The following is a 20,048-nucleotide window of genomic DNA, read 5'->3' on the forward strand; positions in this document are numbered from 1 at the left end:
GTATTATTGAAATGGTAATTTCTTCTGTACATGCGTAATATGAATTCCGGACTAAAATGTAGTACTTCCCGTTATTTGCCAAGTCTGTTATACATTGTAGCCTGTACTTGCTACATCACGTGGAATAAATCAATTGCAAGGCAGAATATCCTCTCAATACCTGAATATTTGCAATGAAAGCAGCAGATGAAAATAAGCACATCAACATTAGTTTCAGAACAATATTTATTAACTTACACGTGAAAGCATCACTTTGTTTGCAAAATGATAATCTGAAAGTGTATATACTGTTTCCTTTTTGTCCATTTATGTGCTTGTAAACCCAGGTATTTCTGCACTGCTCTCAAGCAGAGGTGTCCAACTGGGGGCAGCAATAATGTACAAATCAGCAGTCATTTTATGATAATAGTCAAAATATTAAAAAAGGTGATCCTAAAATGTAATTTTAGTAGCATAAAGTTGAAATATTAAAGACAAATCTTGAAAAATTAGGTTGTGGCAAAAATATATTATGGGACTAATGTCACAATTCGATGCAAATTGTGACGATGTGAGTGAATTCTAGGAGGTGTGCGTGCTACGCTCTTCAGGTTCTTGCTGGCCTTCACTTTGACCTGACTGCTGCTGGGCCAACATGTCTGTTAGCTTCAGCCCCAACACTGGATCCCTGGGCTCTGCTGCCACCTGCAGAATAAAAGCAAAACTCTCAACATGCGTTCCAACATGCAGCAGGTACTTCTGGCAAAACCTACCACTGGAACACCTCTCCTTCGGAGTATGATCCCTTCCGCGAGTAAAGCCTTTGCAGTCTCCTCAAACAGAACAGACTGATCCATTTCCGACTGGCTCTTTAACTCGGCGTACTTGTCGACAAACCTGCAGCATCATTCAACAAATACAGTGTACCTCACTGAAATATTGGTCTTGCTGAGCCTTTTCAATATGGATAAGGAAATATATTACACATGTCTGCAAAATGGTGGGTATCCTTCCATTACAGCTGCTGTACGTCAGCGGCTCAAAATGCCCAAAAATGTGGCACAGATCAGATTTAACTAATACATGTCTGGACTTTTCACATAGGCCTGTTTCAGGGACCACAAAATCGGTCAATAATTTCACGCTGTTATGCAGAAATGGAGATTGATCGAGCCTTGGCAGTTTGGCAGATGACCACTCGAGTGTTTTTTGTTTTGGTTCATTATCCTGCTGCGTACCCATGACGTGCCACAGAGACCGAGCTTTCTGACAATGAGCAACACATTTGGTTCCAGAATGGCTTGGTCGTCTTGAAATTTCATTGCGCCCTGCACAGATTTAAGACACACTAAGCCCCAGAGTATATATTCTTCATTTTTATGTCAGCCAAGATAGAGCGCCATCGTACCTCCCATATTGTGATTCTCACCAAAATAATCATCCTTTGATATATTGTACAACCTGTTGGAAACTTGTCCTGTATTTTTTACCCCCAAGTGCTCTGACCATTTTTATGGAGTTATATGCACACATGCCGAAAATCTTGCAATGTTAAAGAATCGCAATGTAAAAACGCTGCTGATTTTTCTATTTAGCTTTCTTGTTCAAGTATGTTTCATCAGTATCAAGTAATGTCCGTGGCCGCTGTAGCTTTTTCTTTCTGTAACGGAAGATTTTCTCTCTGTGTGTACATACCTCTGACAGGTAGAGACAAAGTTTGATTTGGATAGATCAAATGGCCGAAGACCCATCCCGTACTGATCGTAGAACTTCCTGCAAGAATAGAGTGGTAAAAGTGTTACATGCACGGTGCTGTCTTAGCAAAGTGGAGTAAAAACACGTAAAAACACTGTGCAGATATTTGACTTACGCTCTAACTTCATCTTCTGTGTAGAAAATTTCAGGCACGGTGTCTGGTTTCTTGTCCCAGGATCGAGTATGGGTCTTGACGTAAAGTGGTTCCCGTGTCGGTGGAAAAGCTTCATAGACGTCGTACCAGATGGGTTTCTCTGTTGGCTTGATGACTCCAGAGCGCATTAGATCTCGAACCCTGTTGGCCATATTGTCACACAGTTCGTTACCAATGTCGATCAAATGCACTTCAAAATAAAGCACAGTAAGACAGAGAAAAAGAAGACCAATACTTTTAAAAGTGCTTTGATAAATGACATGCTGGCTAAATATGTTGATTTCACAAGATTGTCATAAGTGTGTACAAGTTATTACAATACATAAAATAGGAGTAGAGAGTGAGAGAGTAGATAAGCCATTAAGACGTAAATATGCTGTGTGCTCATGTGCATTGCAATAAATGTGTTCTGGTGCTTGTGCTTGTCTTATTTTCTCTGAATCTAGCTGCTATATTGGGCAATATGAATGTAAATATCAATATAGGGGTGTTATTTCATGTCTAGGCGGCTCTAATAATGTTAAAACAATGTCTTTCGAAGATCATGGAGAGGTTTTCTGTGCCATGAGTGGGAAAATATTTCATTTATAAAGAGTGAATCATATTTCACTTAGCACTTATCATAATCCACCGTTATAAATAAAGTAGTACAGTTAATGTATAATATTTGTACTTATTAACAAGGGTTGCCGCTTTCACGATGTGGTGGGTTGCCTGTTAGGCTTGTTTTGAGAGACCTGGCAACACTGATCACTACGCTAAAGGCTCCGTGTCCTTCAAAGACACTGGAGGACCAAATCGTGTAATTGCGGACATTTTAGGAAGTCTGCTTAATTCAAATAATTTCTTGTTAATACGACGACCTGGTTATACGTGTCTTATCGCCATAGTCATGTCTTTATATTTAGGCTTTAAAGTTCACCCCGTATCTCGGTGTACGGCCTTTATCGTAATAATAACAATCATATACGTTGTGCGCTTGAATGTGATTTATGTTATGTTAATGTTTGTTATAAGTAGGTTAAATAGCCCATTCAATGTTGCTTTCTTACCGTGTAAATACAGTTCCGATTCTTTGTAGCCTGCTCCCAGCCATTGCTGTTGCTTGTTCTTCTTCTGTCACTAATTGGTGCTTGGCAAGCTACTTGTGGTGTGCACTACTGCCACCTTCTGGCGGTGGGCAATCTACTTTCGGTGTGTATTACCGCTTTCTGAAGCTGAGTGCTGCTCGAGATGTTCATTGAAATGCAAATAATTCCTTTATTGTCTTGTTGACACTGCCACAGGTATTAACTTTACAATATATAATAACATTTTAAACAAGTGTCCAAATGGGTCCTCTTTAGCAACTACCAAAATTCATTCATTCATTTTCTACCACTTATCCTCATCCCAGCTGTCTTCGGGCGAGAGACGGGGTACACCCTGGACTGGTCTCCAGCCAATCACAGGGCACATATAGACAAACAACCATTCACACTCACATTCATACCTATGGACAATTTGGAGTCGCCAATTAACCTAGCATGTTTTTGAAATGTGGGAGGAAACCGGAGTACTCGGAGAAAACCCACGCATGCACGGGGAGAACATGCAAACTCCACACAGAGATGGCCGAGGGTGGAATTAAACCCTGGTGTCCTAGCTGTGAGGTCTGCGCGCTAACCACTCGACCAACTATCAAAATAACACAAAATTTTGTTGTTTTACATAAAAATTATTTATTTATAAATTTAACACTGGGCTGCATGGCCGTCGAGTGGTTAGCGCGTAGACCTCACAGCTAGGAGACCAGGGTTCAATTCCACCCTTGGCCATCTCTGTGTGGAGTTTGCATGTTCTCCCCGTGCATGCGTGGGTTTTCTCCAGGTTCTCCAGTTTCCTCCCACATTCCAAAAACATGCTAGGTTAATTGGCCACTCCAAATTGTCCATAGGTATGAATGTGAGTGTGAATGGTTGTTTGTCTATATGTGCCCTGTGATTGGCTGGCCACCAGTCCAGGGTGTACCTCGCCTCTCGCCCGAAGACAGCTGGGATAGGCTGCAGCACCCTCCGCGACCCTCGTGAGGATAAGCGGTAGAAAATGAATGAATGAATTTAACACTGGCTGCACAGTGCTCGAGTGGTTAGCGTGCAGGCCACACAGCTCGGAGATCTGAGTTCAATTCCACCCTTGGGCATCTCTGTGCGGAGTTTGCATGAGAATTCATGATGCTAACCAAGTTCCAGAACACACACTGACGTACAGGGTCATGGCATGGCATGGTTGAAAGGCGGCAAAACAGGCTTATTTTCACAAGGTAAAAAGAAGAACGTGAACATTAAACTCTCATTGTCAGCTGACTCAGAGGGGGGGGCAGTGTATGAGCGCTCAAAAGGATCAGGAACAGTACACGGTCCTCAAGCATACGTACACTTCACATACACACACGTGGGAAATCACCAAAGCGTAAGCAGCTCATTCCAAATCATATCCTCAGACTGTTTTGCGAAGCAATCGGAATGACATCTCGGAGGCAAACTGCACAGCAGCCTGCCAGTGGGTCACTTTTCAGGTTCGGCAACAGCGCAGTGAGTTTTAGGGCAGGGACGAGCAGGCGGGCAGGCCAGGTTGAGCTGAGGAATGTCAGCGTGTTACAGGGTGGTGTAGCGAGAGGGACGGAGCAAAACAGAGGAGGGACAAAGAGCAGCAGAGGGAGAGAGAGTCATAAATGCAATAATTACAGCTTAGGTAGAAATAAGCAAAGCACTCTGCTCTCACTGGCTACCAGCGTCGCTTTAGCACAGGACGGAGTACAACACTGACTTTCCCCTTTGACTCCTTCTTGGGAATTCTTTGGGTTTTCTGTTGACTTCAAGCAGGATGGATTTGCTGTTAGATTTCGGCTGAGTAGGATGGATTATTCCCACCCGCTTTCTTCATGAGTTTCTTTACCGCCATTGAAAACAAGGACCGGGACTCTTTCACCATGTCTGTGGCTGCCCTGTTTCGGGGCAAGTGGGGGACAAAATCCCAGGAAAGCCCTGACAAGCACCACTCCACCCTGACGCAGCCCGGCCACCATGAGTACTACGATGATGATGATGAAGATGACTCCAAGGTAGGCCTGAGCCGAGAGCCGATTCGCAGGAACTCGCGCTTTTACCGCTCAATGAGGAAGAAGAGGATGGCCTCAGCTGAGCAGTCTGACAGTAAGGAAACATCCACGCATGACAACATTTCCTTGGCTTTGAAATGAAGCAGACATCATTTACGCTCACATTGGCCAACCGGGCGATGCGAGCTGTGTTGAAAGAGAAACAAAGGCTTGGCAGACGGTTGGCTGCAAATCCCTATGACTGCAACTTGATGAACCTGTTGTGTCAAAATAGCAGGACTAAATGGCCCTCATCAACCTCTGACCTCATCATCATGTGAGGCCAAAATCACCTCATTGTTATTCACAGACGCACTGAAGCTGCAGTCATGACGGAAATCATTTCTTTATGTTTTACTGTGAAAGGAAAGCATTGTTCCTCAGCAGGAATTAAGTGTTTTCACTGAGCCACACCAAAGTGTTTGGGGCTTGGACTTTGCCCAGCATCTACAACACGCCTCCACGGGGTTAGACCAGCGTGATTACTTAATACGTAACTAGACAGGCCTACAATTAAAAAGGCAGTGCATGTCATAAAGCACTGGAGCCTGTCACAGAGAGTCATTCAGTCCCACACTGAGCAGGTCTTACCTTCCTGTGACTGAAAACCATTAGACAATCATTTAGGTCTATCATCATTACCAGGCGCAGACTTATTCTCTATGCCAGGGGTCGGGAACCTTTTTGGCTACAAGAGCCATGAAGACCAGATATTTTAAAATGTGTATCTGTGAGAGCCATATACATTTTTTTAAATATTGAATGCAATAAAATGTGTGCATTTTTATGTAAGACCAACAGTTTTAGATATAATGGGCTCTAATTACGTAGACCAGGCACACTACCCCACGCCAATGGGGTGTGGCCAGCACACCTTTGTGAGCAGCGCAGTGTCCAATAATAAATCAAATACTTGTTGCCATTAATACAACTTCTGCTGCTGCATGGTTTTGCACCGTATTCAGTATATTTCATTCTTTTGGCCATCTTCGTCAGAAGGCTTGGTTCTGCAGCTTTAGCTATTTGACTAAAGGAGGAAAGTTTACATTTACATGTTTTTTTTGACATCTCAATGACCGAGGTAGACTACCGCATTATCCAGTAATAATCAAGTTTTGGTGTTTGACCTGGAAAATATCATCAAGAAAGATAGATATGGTCGGCCGTATTGCAGTAGAAAATAGATGGACAAATTAAAATGCATAAGAAAGTTTTGATTTTTAATATTATTTTTAACAGTGATTTCTGTGATGTTTACTTTAAAATGTTAGCAAAAATACATTTTTATTGTGGTAAGAAATGCTTGAGAGCCAGATACAGTCATCAAAAGAGCCCAACCTGGCTCCCGAGCCATAGGTTCCCTACCTCTGCTCTATGCTCATGTCTTAACTCTGCTGTCCTCGGTGTTACAAAGAGTACAGTAGTCCCTCCTTTATGGCCGTTCATTTGTACCACGGCATCTACAGTACGATATTAGGGCTGTGCAAAGTGCGACCCAGCAGCTGGGTTGTTAATGCTCCCTTGGCACATTCTGAACAGAAAATTTAACAAACACAAAAAACATATAGACCAAAAGAGCTGAAATAAAATCTTAATTTTACTACACAAAAGTAACAACAATGAGGACAAGCAGTATAGAAAATGGATGGATGGATGGATGGATGGAAAGTCAGAATACCAAGGAATATTTTTCCAGAGGAAATATAAATGTCCAGACAGCCAAAAATATGAACATGCAGAAAACAATGTGAAATTGTGTTTCTCATCCATTTTTCTTTGGCCCCATGGTGGCTTATTTAGCAGTCACACTCAGTAATAATAATAAAGGGCACTCGTTCCTTGCGTGCTATATTGTGCAAAAATGTTGGTGAAAATGTTGATTTTTGCACAATATAGCAAAAATCATTAACATTCACCAACATTTTTGCATTTTTGACAAAATTTGAATCATACGAAAACCCGGGGGTGCCAAAAGTAAAGTATATAAGCGAAAGTCACGTTTATTGCAAATATTGATCTGAAATCAGAGGAGAACGTCAACATTGAGCTAACAGGGTTTGAAGGTGCGAGCCACATGTCGTAAATAGACATTTTTAAGGGTATCAGAATTTTTTGCCATTCACTTTTGGTCCTGGAACCCCCCCAACTTTTTCGCTCATTTTTGCATTTCAGATATTTTTAAACAAATAAACTAATAATAACATATAAGATACATATACATGATTTATTTTGTCATTTTATGATTATCTCACAAAATATCGACATGACATATATGTTTTTTCTAACATTTTTCTTACACATTTATTCTTTGTTTTGTTTTTTTCTCATGATATGATGTGAAAATGTAATAAAGAAAACGGAGGTTACTCTATTCTGCAACAGATTCAGCTCCAGAGCCCCTTCTCCCCCTTCTCTCTTCAGTATGCCTCACACACGTATTAAACACATTTGAAATCATATAACATATGTAGGTACTGTAGTCACCACCAGTGAACCATAGTTTAAGTTGGTCCATGCACCAATGGAGTGGGAGCAACTATGGTGTGTTCAAGGACTGGTGAACATTCATTCATTCATTCATTCATTCATTTTCTACCGCTTATCCTCACAAGGGTCACTGGGATGCTGGAGCCTATCCCAGCTGTCTTTGGGCGAGAGGCGGGGTACACCCTGGACTGGTGGCCAGCCAATCACAGGGCACATATAGACAAACAACCATTCACACTCACATTCATACCTATGGACAATTTGGAGTCGCCAATTAACCTAGCATGTTTTTGGAATGTGGGAGGAAACCGGAGTACCCGGAGAAAACCCACGCATGCACGGGGAGAACATGCAAACTCCACACAGAGATGCCCGAGGGTGGAATTGAACTCGGGTCTCCTAGCTATGTGGCCACTCAGTCGCCGTGCAGCCGACTGGGGAACAAAGTGTGAAACCTGACTACTTCACAATAAAACATTATCGGTGTTGCATAAATACATACAGTAAACACAGTAAATATTAACCATGGTACATGTATGCTTTACAATGCTGAATTCCAAATGTATAGGGATGCACTGTAATGCTGTAGAGCAGTGTGCAAAGTGTGGCCTGGGGGTGGGCCTTTTCCAGGCCACGCCTGTATTTTTATTGATATCTGGCACATTGTAAAAGTATCATTTACAGTGAAAACATGAACTGCAAAAGCAGTAACTGTACAGAAATAAGGTGAAAATATTCAGGGAAAAATTGTAATTCATGATAAAAGTCATAATTTTATGAAAATAAAATGATGAGGAAAAATAAATATTTTGTTAGCACAAGTAAAGAAAATTTCCATTTGTTTTTTAGAAGCTGTAATATGAGAGAGGAACAAAATAAATCATTTTTGGAAAACTGAAATATGATGGAGTAATATTATGAGGAAAAAAATGTACCAGAGGAAAGTTGAAACAGTTGGAAAATACAGACATCAGAAATATAGAAGACAGCTGTCATTTTACTGGAATAAAGTCAAGCTATTAAGAGGAAAAACTTCTAATGAGAAAAAAGTCTCAATTTTACAAGGAAACTTGTATTATTATTATTGTCATAAATATCACTATAGCACAGCATAGAGCGGAAATATTCAAGACAATTTTTAAAATGTTTTATAAAAATGTAATATTATGTGCAACAAACCAAACAAAATGAAGTTGTATTTTTATAATATTATGGGAATAAATTTAGCAGGATTTAGAAAATAAAAATGAACAAAAATGGGGAATAAGCAAAGAGTGACATTGATATTAATAATATGTTGACCTGAGATGCATTGTGTTGATATCGGTCGGCTCTGGTTGATTTGTTTCAGAGAAATGAACAGGAACATGACGTTGGTACACAAATCAACATGAAAATATCCCATGGCTTATTTTTCATCTGCGCAATACTTAATTAAATATTTAAAGTGAAATAGGCTGTTTTATTTTATTATTTTATTTATAAAAAAATGAAGAGCGCAGCCTTTCAGAGGTAAAGTATTGGCAAAAATGGGCTTTAGTGTCAGGTATTCAAGCTGTCATGATCTCTTGATGGCAATGGCAAAAAAGCTTTCTCTCTTGACCTTTGTAAGCAAGGCCTCTCGAAGCGCACCATTGAGTACCAAACATGGGACATTGAAAGGTAGAAGAAGGTTTTATTCTCCCTTGACGGTCCTGATGGCTTCCAACATAACTGGCATGACAAGGAGATCCCACCTGAGAGGCGCCATCATGATCCTTCAATGGACCAATGGAGCTTCAGGTTGTGCAGGGGTGTCAGGCGGCAGCCGGCTATGTGGAGATGTTGGAGAGGACATCCCTCGTGACTGAAGGCCTTGTTCTGTGTGGACCATCTTGCATGTTCCTCTCATCTAAATCTAACCTTTGATCAGATGATGAACAGCCTTTTTCACTTTAATTCAAAAAATTGCTTACTTTTTTTTTCATTTCTTCTTTTTGCATTTTGGGTGCTACTTAGATGACTTACATTTTGATCAGGAGTGTACATACGATCACACAACAAAGAAGAACTTTGTACTCCCTGCACTGTGAAGCCACATTCAAGTGCTCTCGTAACTTTGAGTGTTTCAGACACCGATGTAGTCACACTGTTTTTCAGTTTCAATACAATTCACAAGCTTGTTGTGTGTGAAATACTCCACTTGACAAGAGGCATGTGTATGTGAGTGTTTTTAAAGTCTATCAGGACAGTGCATGAATTCCTTCAAGTCAAAATGAGGGGTGAAAACTCCCTGCTACATTTCCATAAAACATTCTTGTACACGGCTGCAGTTGGTTGTGTGGTTAGCGCGCAGACCTCACAGCTAGGAGACCAGGGTTCAATTCCACCCTCGGCCATCTCTGTGTGGAGTTTGCATGTTCTCCCCGTGCATGCATGGGTTTTCTCCGGGTACTCCGGTTTCCTCCCACATTCCAAAAACATAATTGGCGACTCCAAATTGTCCATAGGTATGAACGTGAGTGTGAATGGTTGTTTGTCTATATGTGCCTGCCCTGTGATTGGCTGGCCACCAGTCCAGGGTGTACCCCGCCTCTCGCCTGAAGACAGCTGGGATAGGCTCCAGCACCCCCCGCGACCCTCGTGAGGATAAATGGTAGAAAATGAATATAAAGAACATGCAAACTTCACACAGAGATGGCCGAGTGTGGAATTGAATATGGGTCTCCTAGCTCCTAACCACTCGACCTCCGTGGGTTTGAAATACATTTGTTTGTTATGCTTGGAGAAAATTCTTTCGAGTTTGCCAGACAAAACCCTTGTGAGGATAAGTGGTAGAAAATGAATGAATGAATTCTTATACACATGGAGATCCAAGCTGTTGGATTCTGGCTGTGTGGTCATCAAATGAAAATGAAATTTGAATGAAAATGAAATAGAAACAAAATGTATCATATACAAACACAAACATGTGTTTGGGAATTTCCTGCACCAACGACACCAACTGTTTTTTTTTTTTAATTGCAAAACTGCTGACCGATGAATACAGTATAGCCTTCACAAAGGCTATTTTATATGTACAATCCAGATGCAAGATAATGACAAAGTAGTTAATAAATAACCAATGGGAATCGGTTATAATGAATCTACAGGGGCCCGTGCTGTAAATACTGTAGATATTTGTTGTCCTGTAAATGAACAGTGGAAGTTTTATCATAGTTATCTCTCTGTCCATCATCCACAATCCCTATGTGAGACATGATCACACACTGTGGGTTCTAAAAATATTCAAAACAGCTAAAAAAAAAGGCAGCTAAGAATGCACATAGTGGGATGTACCTAAAAATCCTTCTGAAAGAAACCCTCCAAAAAGCAACAACATCACATAACCTGCATATTACCCAAGCTACAGCCACATTATTATTATTATTATTACGCCAAAGAACTACTTTAATGGCGTAGTGGCACCTCGCCACACCACTACTAGTTGCCTAGCGACTGGCTTCACCACAAACTTGCTCACAACGCTGCAGACCACTAGCCAAAGGTAACGCTACATATAGAAGTTACCGCCACTGCTGCTGTGTGTTTTTTTTAGTTTGTTAAAGTTTAATTACAGAATTTCTGGGCGGAATGGGTGTATCTCATTACCTGCATGAATTACCTGCCTCTTTTTTAGCTGTTTGTATATCTTTAGAACACACAGAAAAGACATATGTTCAGGGGTCACCTAAGGATTGTGGGTGATGGGCAAGATTCCCAGATATAACTCCAGTTATTCAGTGTATATAGTTATGGTGGTTTATCACATTTAGAATCAGATGCTTCTCTTCAATATCTTTGTATTTATATGGTCGCCATCTTGATTAGAATATGATTAGAATATGCTTCCTCTATTGCAGCAATATCAATATAGTTCTTAACTGAAATATACTGTATGAGGAAACAACCGACAAACAGCAGACGTGTAATCTCTTACAGTACAAGGTGACATGCAGTGACCTCTGACCCTCTACTGATTCCATATCTGAAGTACACGCCAACCAGGACATCCTGTAATACAAGCTGGTGTGACTGGTGTGGGCCACATCACGGTTATGGTTGCTCTCCTGCATGCAGTACAAAACTTCTGTCTGACGTTTACTGTACGCCTGCTAGCTGGCCTTATGAGGCAAGTCTGAAATCTGATAAATAAACAGCTCCACTGCTAATAGTGTTTAAGTTGCAAAGGCCAGCAATTCTGATAGTGAAGGCAGATTACACTGACGTGGAAACACATAGATGCTGAAACGTGATTGGACAAAAACAATCTGACATACACGTACTGCAAGAAGTGCAGCCAAGAAAAAAAATTAACATTTTAAGAAAGTTAAGATTTTGTGAAAGTAATACAGTAATACAATATTATGAGGAAAAATAACATCCTTTTAGTAACACATTAAAAATTTTTATTAAAGAAAAAGTAACAGAAAATAAAACAAAAAAACCCCCCAAAAAAACAACAAAAAAATTTGCCATTTTTGGAAATTTTGGTCGCGGAAAAAGTTACAATATTATGGGTATAAAGTAAAAATATTATGGTAATAAAGTCATAAATAAGGAAATTGAAATATCTGGGAGTTTAAAAAAACAGACAACAAAATGCACGGCAAATAAGTGGTTAGGGCACCGGCCACACAACTTGGAGACCCGAGTTTGATTCCACCCTCGGCCATCTCTGTGTGGAGTTTGCATGTTCTCCCCGTGCATGCGTGGGTTTTCTCCGGGTACTCCGGTTTCCTCCCACATTCCAATAACATGCTAGGTTAATTGGCGACTCCAAATTGTCCATAGGTATGAATGTGAGTGTGAATGGCTGTTTGTCTATATGTGCCCTGTGATTGGCTGGCAGACCAGTCCAGACAGCTGGGATAGGCTCCAGCAGTTGTTACTTTTGGAAAATTAGGCTGGTGAAAAAATTCCAATATTGTGTGAAAAAGTCAAAATATTACATGTACAACATTTGCAACAATTATTTAAGAAGAAATGAAAATAAAATAAAAATCAACAGCAAAAATGGAAAAAAGGGCAAAGAGTGAAGTTGATATTAATAATTAATGCACTATATGACAAAGCTATGATGCAGTTTTTGTATATTTATATAACTTCTTAGCATCTATCCATTTTCTATAACGCCTATCCCAGCTGTCTTCGGACATATCTTTACAAAATATCAACGTTGCATCCTTTCATTTTTCACTATGTGACCCTGAATCAAAAGAAAGTGTGGTGTTTTCTCATTTTGGACTGGATTTTTACCACCGATCCTAATTCACATTTGTCTCTTGTCACGTCTACCCCCTGACTAGGTTCTCCCAGGACTGGCATGGACACTAGCTCATCATCGACATCACCAAATTACTTTTCCGTGGCTTCATCGCCGCATAAATCACCGGAGTCGCCTGCGGTTGGACGGTGAGTTGACTCACTATAGATCAACTATAAACAATCTAGAGACAGAGAGAGCACATGTTGCATGTTGAAACATGGCTTTGCACACACACACACACACACACACACACACCACATTGTCACTACGACGCACGCAGGAGCTGACATTTCTACTTTTATACAACATTACAATACTTCAAACTGTAAGTAAAGTTGTCTTTTGGAAAGTAAAGTAGACTCTGGCCTGTTGGTATGCTTACTTTCAATTCTGTACTTTTGAGTTTTATTGAAGTGCTAGACCTGCAGTCTTTAGTATTGAGGTAAAAAGATTTATAGTAGTGTGATTGATACTCTGCTTATGTGGTTGTAGACTCATGTTTTTACTTTGATGCTCTATAAAGCAACAAATGGAGATATGCCAAAAAGGTATGTTATTTGCTAAGTTACAGACAGTATATAGGCTAAGAAGTTATATGTATGTATGTGAAGACAAAACTGCATCTCAGGTGTAGGTGAAAAAGATGATTATTAATATCAATGTCACTCTTTTATCATAATTTTTCCATTTTTTTATTTTTATTTTCCAAATATTTAAACTTTCTTTTTCAATCATATTTGTAAATGTTCTACTCCTATTTTCACTTTGCCCTCATTACATTCTAACTTTTCCCAAACGTAGTTTTCCAAACATTTAGTTTCCCATTATATTATGATTTTTATTTTATTTTATTTTATTTTATTTTATTTTATTTTACAACAACAATTTTTAAATCAATATTTCAACTCTATACTATGTTTGCAAAACCGAGACTTTTTTCTTTTTAGATTGCAACTTTTATCTCTTAATATTTTGACTTTATTATTTATTCTTCTTGTAATATTTTGACTTTATTTTGGTTAAATTACAGTTGTTTTCTCCCTTTATGGTAGCGTCTGAAAAAATAATAATTTTACCTTCTTCTCGCAATATTATGACATTATTCCCATAATATTTGAACTTTATTTTCATAATATTATAACTTCCCCCCCCAATTTTCCAAAAATTAAAATTTTATTTTTCTTTCCATCTTTATTCTTTAATATTTCAACTTTATACAACCTGAATGTCATATAATATGACCACATTATTTTTGTAAAATCATAACAATATCTTGTTAATCTTTTTCCAGTCATATTTTTACTTTATTATTGTAAGGTTGTTTTTTTTACATTTTTGCTGTTGTTGGATTTTTTATTTTTTCTTGTTAAATTATCATGTCAGAATGTGCTGTGGGCCACAACTGGCCCTGCGCCACACTTTGGTCACCTCTGCTGTATACAGCCTTCTGGAACCACAAGTGAATCAAAAAGGAGTAATTGACATGCTCATAAAAATGTCTATATCCGACACCCTACTGTTGGCTTGATGGAGGCTAAACATTTGCAATAAAAGGGACTTTTCTAATGGTAAGATTAGACTGAGCTTAAGACACAGTGTGGCCTTAAGCTAATTTTACAGCTCAGCGCACTGTATTGCGTCTCGCTACAGCTACGGTGCGTTCAAGGTCTTCCTATCAAATGCGAAATCTCAGTACTTGAGGAAAAACATTAAAAACATAAAAAAGGGGTACATTTGAGGGTATTTGTGTATTATGTTCATCAATTATTACTGACGTAGATGCCAAAAAAGGCAAAGGATTTGTTGGGACGTTACTGCTGGACTTTGAAAGTGCAGCAAGTGTCCATGTGATGAGTTCTAAGCATTTTATAGCAGAACATCATCAAAACCTTAAGATTCAACCGAAGTTGTGTGGGGGCGATGGATGATGGTGGCGGTGGGGCACAACATTTCAACAGAAGGAAAAAAAAAGTCACACAGCGGGTATATACCGTTAAAAAAGTACATACATACGGCAAATGGCAGAAGAGATGAGTTGAATATTTCTGTTCTGAAATGCAAAGCTCACATTTCACCACATCTCTCTTTTCCAGGCCTGCGTTGCCAAGCAATGGTGAGGCCAGCAGCAGATATTATGCTCTGTACAGCAAGGATGCTGTGAATAAGGGAAGAGGAGGTGTGGGAGGAGGGACTGTGGACATATCCGCTGCTTCCCACAACCACAACAGCGCCTCGGTAGCCGACGACATCTTATACCAGACTCACAGCATTCGCAGCAGGGACATTAAACAGCTGTCTGAGCAAACCACTGCAGCCTGCACTGTGCGCGACGTCGGAAGGACCATGAGTTCGGGAAGGCCCAGCCCAGAGGGAGCTGACCGGGATAGCTTCAACCACAGGTTTGGCCAAATTACACTGAACAGCGGATATGTGCAAATAATTCAAGCTTGTGGGTTTCTGCTGTAAGTAAGTGATCTGAAAACCGGCACGCGAGGGAAAAAGAATGGGTAAAAATAAATTTGGAGAAACACTGAGGAAATAGGTGATGAAATGACAGTCATTTCTAAAGTGTATTTCCCTCTGTTTACTTTTGTTGAGAAAGCAAATATTTGTTATGACATAACAGCAATGCAATCACCGCATAGTGAACATACTTTTCCACCTGCTTGTCCAAACACATATACTACATCCCTTCTTCTCTTTCCAGGCTGCTGAGCAATGGTGACAACTCCAAGACCATCAGTCACCTCAACATTGTCAAAAACACGGGTGAGCAAACAATCACCAAGCAAATTCTACTCATTTTTTGTCTTATTTCACTTGGAGCTGTGCATGTGTAAACAGCCATTTAAACATTATCAATACAGCATGCATTATCTCAAAATGTAATGTTGGTCCATACGTATATATCTCCATCGTGTTGCCATGTTTTTCTCATTCTTATGTAACGCACAATCCAGTTCGACGCCCACCAAACCAATCTGCAGTATATGACTGAGGCATATTATGCAACGCACTCTTGTTGTTCACACTTGCTGAGCTTTTGGTATACAGTATGTGGAGTCGATAAGCCCTGAAAAAAAAAACTGTTATCAGTGAGCTTGGAACCCACCTGAAAACTTTGTGTGCTTCTCCAACCTCCACACCGACGACACCGTCGCAGCCTTTTAGTGCAAAGCCATGATCTTACACTTACAGTACAGTCATAGAATGATATTAATTTTCACCAAGTCCGCTGCTGCAGTTTTTATGATAGGATACTTCCATATACTCCTGGGGAGTGATAAGATGACAATTCATTACAAAGTCCCTCTTTGTCCTGAAAATGAACTTAGTCCTCCAAAATCATTTCCACTGCATTTCAGCCCTGCCACAAAAGGAGCAGTTAATCATGTTAGTGTTTCTCTGGCTAACATAGGTGAGCTTGTTGGCTGGAGATGTGATGATTGAGTGGGAATAACAGATTTTAAAAAGGAGGGAGATGTTCCCTCTAAGCTGTGTACATGCACAATCACGCACAACAAATTCAAACTGAAGTGTAAAAAGAATGAACACATAATTTATTCTGTGCCATTTTGCAATGCAACTCTGTGAGTGACAGGCGACAACAAGCGGTAACAACACAAAGACAGTGATGACAAAAATGCAAATACTTACACAGCTAAGCGGTTTAATTGTTTTGCAGGTTAGCATAGCTGCATGTAGCTACTGGTGCAGGGGAGTTCAGGAAGCTAAATGCTGCTTGCTACCCCCGTATTATGGCAAAACAAACATCCACTCACCAAGCTACTGTATGAAAAAAGGTCTTTTAAGGTGGACTGGGTGTCAGAGTATGCGGGAATAGAAGAATAAGAGTGGAACATGGGTGAGATTTTTCCTTTTTCGCATGAGAAAATCTGCCCTGAGACAGTTTCTGAGTGAAAACCGAGTGCAAAGTGTGAAGTAAATGAGTGGCTTAAGTGTGCTTGTGGTACGAGGGCACGCTTTCACTTGGATGGCCGGACTTCGCCAATACTGGAAGTGTTTTGCAGAGTTGATGCTGAAGGGACTAGAATCTGGTTGTTGAAAAATGTATGTGTGTATACCGAAACCTGGTGTAAGACAAGTTTTCGTGTAAGTCTAAGAACTTATACCTACATGGACTCCCAAGTCACGTACTACACTGTACACGGACACCACCTTCCTGTTTTCTCAATTCTATAAGTTTAATCAAAATGCTGCCACTGGCAACTTTCTTTGGTTACATTTTGTTTTTATGGTGGGAAACACTATTGAATTTTGGATAACTTAAGGAAAAACAGGAAGGGGGTGTCTGTGTTGATCTTGCTGCCATGTGGTGTCTTTGGGAACAGTCGCATCAACAATCGCATCCTCAATGAAGGTAAATGGTATTCATGCATTTTATTCATCACTTATATGCATTTTGATTTTTGTCTGCATGTAAACTATAATTGTGAAACTATAAAACATGTTTTTGGTGTCATTTTGGGGGTTCTGGAACGGATTAATTTCTTATGGAAAAAATAGATTAAATTCAAAAAAATAAAAATAAAATAAAATAAAAAATAATATTTTTTTAAATAATATTTAAAAATAATATTTTTAAAAATAAAAATAAATTAAATTAAAAATAGAATCAGACCTTCTGGAATGGATTAATGATACCAAACAAGGTTCTACTGTACAGTAAAAAAAGATGACCACAGGAATGAAATGAAAAGAACAAGTCTTCACTTTAATCCCGATAGTTGTCTTACAGGCATTTTGTATTCTGCAAATATTGCCCCGGGCTAGTCTGGAAGTAACAGCGCTCGGAATCCATGACCCCTCTAATATTCTTAAGCATTCAGTCATCTTTATACTGAATACTTAGGTGCACCGCTGCTTGGGAGACATACTGAAGTGTAAGAATTGAGCCTTCCTCGAGGCTGAATTATACTACATTCAGCCCTTCTGGTGGCGTTGTGATCCATAACAGCTCTTTGGCCGGGGGCAATCGCTTAAAATGCAAACCTCCATTAGAATTTTCCTGAGCGTGAGCAAGCACAACTCTCTTTCCTCTTTGACTAGCTAGCTTCCGGTGAAGTAGTAAACAATGGCAACTGGTGACATGCATGTATAACTATAACTATATTGTAACAATGTGTTGGTGTTGTATCATCGATATTGTGAATTCCCATTGTTGGGAATGCACCTCGCTGTGAATGTAACTAGTGGGTTGTTGCAAGCCTAGAGAGTAAGAGACTTGTGTTGGAACTGCACTACTGTTGGCGTTAAGGTTGGCAAGAAAACATAAAAAGAGCGTTGGACTCTGTGTGAATACCAGGATGCGACAGTAGTACGTTGGTGTTTATATACGTTTTCGCTCAGATGCTCTTCAACTTGCGCCGGTTCTTTTGTTATGGCGGACTTGTGGTGCTTCAGCAACTGAGAAAAAGTAGAAATGATGCATGAAGAAAAACCGCCGTGGTGCCTGAGTATAATACAGCCTTTCCTCAGTGTGGCTAAGTAGGCACACAGAATTCTTGTGCTGCAACCAAAATGACTGATTTAATTTATTTATGACAACATGTTCCTAACCAGGAAACATGGGCCACCTCTATCAGGTCTTGGCTTAGGTTTGGCTGTTGGTAGTATCGTGGGTTTGGGGTGGGCTCCAGATTCACTGGGACCCTAAAAAAATGGATGATACGAGTGACTGGTTCTGGTTCTTCAATTCTTCAAACTGAACTGCAGACTTTTCTTGTCTTTTGATTTCCCAGCTGTCATGTACCAGGAATACAGAGATACGTCTAAGAAGCAGGAGATCGAGCAAAGACGCCAGCTTGAGAATCTCTCTCCTGGGACCACGTCCAATGTCTCGTCGGCACCAGTGTTCCAGCTACAGCTGAGGAACAATGCTCGTTCACTGAGCCTGTGGCAGAACTTAGAAGTGGTGCAGGCCAGTGGATTGCTGGCCCAGTTGCCACAGAAAGAAATTATAATGCAAGAGGTGAGCAAGAGACGCTTTGAGACCCTATACGCCCCGCTTTTGGATGTATTGTCAACATAATTTTAATTAAGGATGCAAGGGTACACGGTAAAATACAGTACCCTTCGGTTCACCCTGCATGGGACAATCCGCCATTGGACTGCAGTTACCATCCATCCATCCTTTTCCGCTTATCCGAGGTTGGGTCATGGGGGCTGTTCATCCAGCTCCTCCCGGCGGATCCCAAAGCATTCCCAGGCCAGTTGGGAGACACAGTCTCTTCAACGTGTCCTGGGTCTTCCCTTAGACTCCTATTGGTCGGCTGTGCCCTGAACACATCCCCAAGGAGGCATCCTGACCAGATGCGGAAGAGCAATGGTTGTACTCCGAATCTCTCCTGGATGACAGTGGTTCTCACTTTACCACGAAGGGAGAAAACTAATTTTGACCGCTTGAAGCCACCATATTGTCTTTTCAGTCATGATCCAAAGCTCATGACCATTGGTGAGGGAGGGAACATTAATCGACCCGTAAATTGTGAGCTTTGCCTTCTGGCGCAACAATCTGGCACAGAGAGCACATTACTTCAGCCTTCCCTCACTCACAAACAAGAACCCCTCCACCTGGTTCAAGACCTCACTCTCAACCCAAAGGGTGAAATCGGCCCTTTTCCGACTGAGAGCCATGGCTTCTGATTCGGATAGCTGGGTTGTTTCAACATATTACTGCTTTCTGGGTGGATTTTTATTTTGACTGTTTGATTTCCTGTTTCTGTCCAGGCCATGTTTGAGCTCATTACGTCCGAGGCTTCGTACTACAAGAGTCTGGAATTTCTAGAAAATCACTTCCTTCATAACCCAGAGTTAATAACCACTCTCAGCCAATCTGATATGCACTTTCTCTTCTCCAACATCCAGGAAGTCATGAAAGCCAGTGAACGGTAGGACCGGGTTTTGCTTAATACTAGAGCTGCAACCATTGATTGATGATTCATTGATGATTTATTTGTCCTTATGTGAAACATAAAGTCTTTCGCTTTTCCGTGCGTTCTAAGGAGAGAAAAATAGTTAGCACGAGGGAGCTAACAATGCACATCATGGGACACACCGATTTCGACTACAAGGCCGTCTAAAAAACCTCCAGCAAGGTTTTATAGTTTTATATGCATTGCTGTGACCACATACTAACAGGTACATTCACGAAAACATGCGATACTTGATCATTTTGTTTCACATCATTTTTGACACTACATCATGCTGAAGAACTACGCCCACAC

The 20,048-nt window shown here is 40.4% G+C and overlaps 2 protein-coding genes across 2 annotated transcripts in view; one reads left to right on the plus strand and one right to left on the minus strand.

Moving 5' to 3' along the window:
- Nucleotides 1–207: 207 nt before the first annotated feature.
- Nucleotides 208–3,062, minus strand: mrps23 (mitochondrial ribosomal protein S23). Its single transcript, XM_058080165.1, has 5 exons — nt 2,941–3,062; nt 1,850–2,029; nt 1,675–1,752; nt 753–876; nt 208–684 (listed from the first exon to the last, which is right to left on the minus strand). The coding sequence occupies exons 1-5, from the start codon at nt 2,982–2,984 to the stop codon at nt 562–564; spliced, it is 549 nt and encodes a 182-aa protein (XP_057936148.1). The 5' UTR covers nt 2,985–3,062; the 3' UTR covers nt 208–561.
- A 1,508-nt stretch (nt 3,063–4,570) lies between these two features.
- The window catches only part of ngef (neuronal guanine nucleotide exchange factor), a 31,648-nt gene continuing 16,170 nt past the window's right edge, over nt 4,571–20,048 (plus strand). The window contains exons 1-6 of the mRNA XM_058080606.1: nt 4,571–5,082; nt 12,842–12,947; nt 14,895–15,200; nt 15,509–15,570; nt 18,564–18,793; nt 19,552–19,712. Coding sequence (XP_057936589.1) covers nt 4,812–5,082; nt 12,842–12,947; nt 14,895–15,200; nt 15,509–15,570; nt 18,564–18,793; nt 19,552–19,712 — 1,136 coding nt within the window. The 5' untranslated portion in view covers nt 4,571–4,811. The remainder of the gene's footprint in view (nt 5,083–12,841; nt 12,948–14,894; nt 15,201–15,508; nt 15,571–18,563; nt 18,794–19,551; nt 19,713–20,048) is intronic.

The sequence above is a fragment of the Doryrhamphus excisus genome, chromosome 8, assembly GCF_030265055.1.
Source record: "Doryrhamphus excisus isolate RoL2022-K1 chromosome 8, RoL_Dexc_1.0, whole genome shotgun sequence".
NCBI classification, from domain to species: Eukaryota; Metazoa; Chordata; class Actinopteri; order Syngnathiformes; family Syngnathidae; genus Doryrhamphus; species Doryrhamphus excisus.